Source organism: Ascidia mentula, chromosome 5, assembly GCF_947561715.1.
Source record: "Ascidia mentula chromosome 5, kaAscMent1.1, whole genome shotgun sequence".
NCBI lineage: Eukaryota > Metazoa > Chordata > Ascidiacea > Phlebobranchia > Ascidiidae > Ascidia > Ascidia mentula.
The window spans coordinates 13,953,601-13,958,605 of record NC_138570.1 but is presented as its reverse complement, the minus strand read 5'-3'; the positions used below and the strand labels follow the sequence as shown (position 1 = coordinate 13,958,605).

At 35.5% G+C, this 5,005-nt stretch overlaps 1 protein-coding gene across 1 annotated transcript; it reads left to right on the top strand.

Annotated features, from left to right (window-relative positions):
• The first annotated feature begins 2,189 nt into the window (after positions 1–2,189).
• LOC145903629 (arylalkylamine N-acetyltransferase 1-like) lies at positions 2,190–4,252 on the top strand. The gene is made up of 4 exons (XM_082991733.1): positions 2,190–2,392; positions 2,627–2,767; positions 3,398–3,522; positions 3,683–4,252. The coding sequence occupies exons 1-4, from the start codon at positions 2,210–2,212 to the stop codon at positions 3,879–3,881; spliced, it is 648 nt and encodes a 215-aa protein (XP_082847859.1). The 5' UTR covers positions 2,190–2,209; the 3' UTR covers positions 3,882–4,252.
• The last annotated feature ends 753 nt before the right edge of the window (positions 4,253–5,005 follow it).

Genomic DNA, 5,005 nt, shown 5'->3' with positions numbered 1-5,005 from the left:
GTGTGACGTACTTCAGAGAAAATTGCTCCAGCCACCAGGGCTTGTTGTTGCAAACGGTTGCGAGAAACTTCTTTTCGATGCTTTTCATGCGAAAAAGGGCGATTTAAGTTTAGGCCATCCATAAACCGAAACTGAAATGCGAAGCAGTTGGCTGGTAGGTTACATAAAACAAAAATCGGCGTTGTGCTATATTATTCAGATCTTCAAAACGAAAAACTTTGCCTTGTGTGAAATTATGTAGTGATAAAGTGCATCATATGCAGTCACATGGTTATCGCAAAATAACGTTTTGTGGCCAAAAGATTTCGAAATGTAAAACATTGGAAATACTACTGGAGATTTTGATTTGAAGTATTGACTATTGGCAACCTCTGCATTGAGGATACTAATAAGATTTGTTGTCAGTTTGTGTCAACGTGGTTCAAGTGTGATCAGTCAAATTTAAAGTGACGTCATGCTCCTTTTCCATGGTTTTGGGGAAGGAGAGGATAGTGTGTGGATATAACCAGGTTAAATAAATGTGAAATATTTTATAGGGAAGCAGTGAGTTTAGTTAAAATTTAAATATATTATTTTATTTATTTTATAGTCCGACTAATATTATTTGTAATCATGTGGTACACAAGCAAGTGCTTGTAAAAACTTTGATAATGTTGGTTTTCAATCAACACACTACAGGTTAACTGGAAATCGTTGTCGTTTGTATTATTATTAACATGCATAATAATATATGATTGATATCAAAAACCTTATTCATATTTTGTACGAATGGTAAATGCAAAAATGCTTTGCAAAGTTTTGAAGTCATTGGTGGCGAAATTGTATCATAACATTTACTGGTTGCATATTGTATTGTTGCCGCTCGATTGCACAATCCAAAGTTGCACCGATCAAGTCAAACTGCGCAAAGTTGCAGACAGTCGCTCAGCCGTAAAAAGAAACTTAACATGAAACTCAACGAAGAAGTAGATTGAGTGAAACCATGTTGATTCGTTTGTATAAAAGTTAGTGTAACGTTTCCTAACGTAAATATGCGAATGATATTTCTTAGGTCAATTCAAAATACATTCTTTTATTATAGCATTTAAGATAAAAAATATGGCTGGAAATTTGCGTTGTTTGACTAACGAAAATGTTGCATTTAAATACGATGATTTGGCCGACATTATTAATGAATGTGGGTTGCTCAACATTCCGCTTGCTCAACAACGTTGTCATATACTCAGTAGAGAACTTCATGCTACAGACGTTTCGATTGTTTTCGATTTGTTGTCGACCTAGGGAGGTTTATATGTTAAAAAGTCGTAATGGTACAGAGGATTTATCGGCATTTAAATTTTTTGGATGTAAATTGTTTCCAAAAAAGAGAGACGCCGTTTTCCTTCAATCTGTCCAGGGATTTTTGGGTTGTTAAAGTCGACCCTGTGCGTTGGATGAGGCACAATATGTTGACAAACATCCGAAGAAGGGCTCGTCATGTGCTCCATATGTCTCGTGACAAGGTTTCGTCTTGTCTGGCTAATGTATGTTGAACCACAAGAACACGCGATACGGTAAACATAGTTAGATCGTGTTAGCGTTGATTCAAGGTCTTTGAGAGAAAACAAGGTGCCAAAAGCTTGTTGGTGTCAAAGACGAGTAACGAGTAGGTCACTCGCTGGTCAGAGTGCCGTCCAGTGTGCTAGCACCGGCAGTTTGCGGTGTTCGGCCATTATCAAAGGAGTTCGCCCCCCGCATATCATGCAGTTACCCAATAACAAAATCGCAGTCGACAAACTCTCGTGAAAAGCATGGCAACGGCATGCCAGCGATTTCGTGCTTATAGCCAACCTACATACTGGAGGCGAGTGCTTAAAAGTGGTGCATTTGTTGGGTTTGTTTATTAGCCGTACAGGTTATAGATGATATATATTGTTGCATTATATCTTGTATATACTTGCATGTGTTTCTGATGCATAAACAATAATTGAGATTATGATGTAATAGAGTCACTTTTAAACAGCATGATACGTTCTTCGTTTATAATTCATTGTACATTTGAGCGGCCACTGTTAGTGTTTTTTTTTGATGAGTTTTACTTAAGCAATAAAAGTTGCACGCTACAATACCCGCGACGAATATCAAATTAAACGTACAAAGCCAACAGACTTAAACACAGGATACAAATACTTGATCGCTTTTGTAGGATTGGAGTAACTCTGTAGACAAAATGAGTGACAACCTTTTGCATTTACGAAAATCAGAGCATGCGACATGTTGGAGATTGACAAATAATAACGACATCCCTGAAATCTGCGACATAATCCGAACGGATTTCTGTCGTCGAGAGACAGTTTCAGCGACACTGCAGCTTTCGGAAGACGATATTAATGTCTTTGTTAATTTGATGAAGGTTGGTGATGTTTCAAAAAACTTGCACAGACCTTGTGGTATTTGGTCCAAAAAAAAATATTTTGCAATATCACTTGTGATCCAAATTACATATCCATCAAATTTGCACAAACATTTTAAATACGGTTACGATCACTGATGGCAACATCCTGCGGAATGTCACCACAATTTCACAATGTTAAAAATGTTTACCTGATTGGAATTCTACCAGTTGTATAAACTTTCGTGTGAACAGGATTATTATCTCAAACGACCGGCACTATGTGCTTATGAGAAAGAAAGTGGTGAAATGAGTGGAGTCTGCATCGTGTATGGTCGTGATTCCGAACAACCTGATGATGTAAAAGATTCTCTGAAAATTCGTCAATTATTTGAGGTTAGTCACACAAAACAACCTAACCCTGACCTGTAAAATAACTTCTAACACTATATACCGAACGTAAAGACAAGGTCGCTGAGATGCCTCCATACCAAAGGTTTCCAATTTTGGGGGTTGCGGCACATTTGGATCCCAGTACTGTTTATTATAATCTCATGTTTTGTGATTTTATACAATTACATGCCGAAAATTAAGGTTAATTCATATAAAATTGAAGCACAACTGAGTCCGTTTTGCATGCAGTTTGTTGGCGCTCACCAGTTTATACTAGCTATTGATCAATAATAAAACATGTAAGATTCAATGTTTGGCTTAATTAGCCAAAATATTTAGCGTTTGCAAAATCATGTTTCCCAAACCGAATTGTGATTTGACGCAGGTTTGCCTTTGTCATCCTGCAATAAAGCCTTACCACTAGAAGCATATAGTCTGCAGCCACACAAAGGTGTCATGACTACATTTTACACTTAAGAAAGAAAGTTAATTCAATTGAAAATCCCCTAAAAGTTTTTCTAATCAAAAAATTACTTGTAAAGTTGTCATGAGTTCAACAATTCTGGTTTTCAATCAATGTTTACAAACCCGTCGAACATTTATTCTGTAATTGGAATCTATTCTCCTGTTTAGTTAATCGACTACATGACAAAACACGTCAAACCGCGTGCAGAGGATTATCAGTACATCAGTGGAATGCTGATGAGTGTCAGAAAGAAATACAACAACATGGGAATTGCAGAAGCTTTGTACAAAAAGTAAGAATTAAGTTTCTATGGGACAATAAAAAATTTGAAGTTCTTGTTTAAATGACGTGTTAGTTCAAGTAAAAGAATACTATACTTCCAAAAATAAATCTCAGAAAACGTATGCGATACAAGATAGATCGGGAATTTACATGTATTTTTACTAATGTAGGCGAATGGAAATTTCGAAACAAGAAGGATGCAAGTTTTATTTTGTTATATGCACATCAGCATTCACGGCAAAGGCTCTCGCAAACCCTGGGGCAAAATGCATCAAAAGAGTTGATTACATGGCGTATGTGGATCCAGTGTCCAACAAGAACGTTCTCCAAACGCACCAGAGCCTCACAAAACTTCAGGAATCAAATTAATGTGTTTGGAATAAACAAGTGACAACGATGCATATTGCATTGATGTAAAATATTGCGCAACAATTTTGCATTTTAATGTTATTTGCAAAAAACTTGCTTACTTTCAACAGCAAAAGTTGTTATTGGTCTTCGTGCTTTTTTGAAAGTTGCCGTGTTTCCGTTTAATGGACAAAAAATGTTAAAAACAAGTCATTTATTCTGCTTTTTAGAAATAATATCACAAAATTGTTACACTGCAAAAAGAGTGGCATGGATAATTGCAGTTTTGGTACATTAAGTCTCTTGGTGGAACAACACATGTCCTCTGTCTGTGTAAATAAATCAATGAAAAATCATTCCAAAGTTTTACTTTTCATTTCAAAACATCACATGAGTATGATAACCTTTTAATATTGAATAAAGTTTCAAGTATCAATAATAAAATGAAGTGCATTGTAGAAATGGAAAAGTGTGTTTGTCTCATATAACATATCTAAATAATGCGAACCACGGAAAGAAAAAGGTTATGGAGCTTTTTCGTTACGGAGAACGAAATTTTTGTTACCGGAACAGATTTTCAGTTACTGGAACAGAATTTTCGTTTCGGGAACAAAATTTTCGATCCAGAGGAAGAATTATAATTCCGGTGAAGTTATTTTTCGATTGTCGTTCTTTCAAGAGAATTGTAGCTATGCGAACTAAATTTTGTGTATAAAAACGAGTTTTCGATCCTGGAACAAAAATTTCTTTACGAAAACAGTATTTATGTCACTGAAACCAAATTAGTGTTAGGGGAACAGAATTTTCGTTTCGGGAAAGGAATTTTTGTTGAGGGAAAATAAATATGGTATTCAGAACAAAATTTTTGTTTCGCAAACGAAATGTTCATTACGGGAAAAAAATTTTCGTTACGGGAACAGAATTTTCGTTTCGGAAACGAAATTTTCGTTTCGGAACCAAATTTTCGCTACGGAAACAAAATTTTCGTTTCGGGAACACTATTTTAGTTACGGGAACACAATTTTTGTTTCGGAAATGAATGTTTGTTATTCTTCGAACAGAATTTTTATTACCGGTACAAAATTTTTGTAACGAAAATATTATTTTTGTAATTACAAGAGAATGTTCGTTACTGGAACAGAATT

Excerpts from the sequence above, each read along its gene's own strand:
- LOC145903629 (XM_082991733.1), top strand. The coding sequence starts at position 2,210 with ATGAGTGACAACCTTTTGCATTTACGAAAATCAGAGCATGCGACATGT. Across the intron at positions 2,393-2,626 it reads TCTTTGTTAATTTGATGAAG|GATTATTATCTCAAACGACC; the intron begins GTTGGTGATGTT and ends TCGTGTGAACAG. Across the intron at positions 2,768-3,397 it reads AAATTCGTCAATTATTTGAG|TTAATCGACTACATGACAAA; the intron begins GTTAGTCACACA and ends TCTCCTGTTTAG.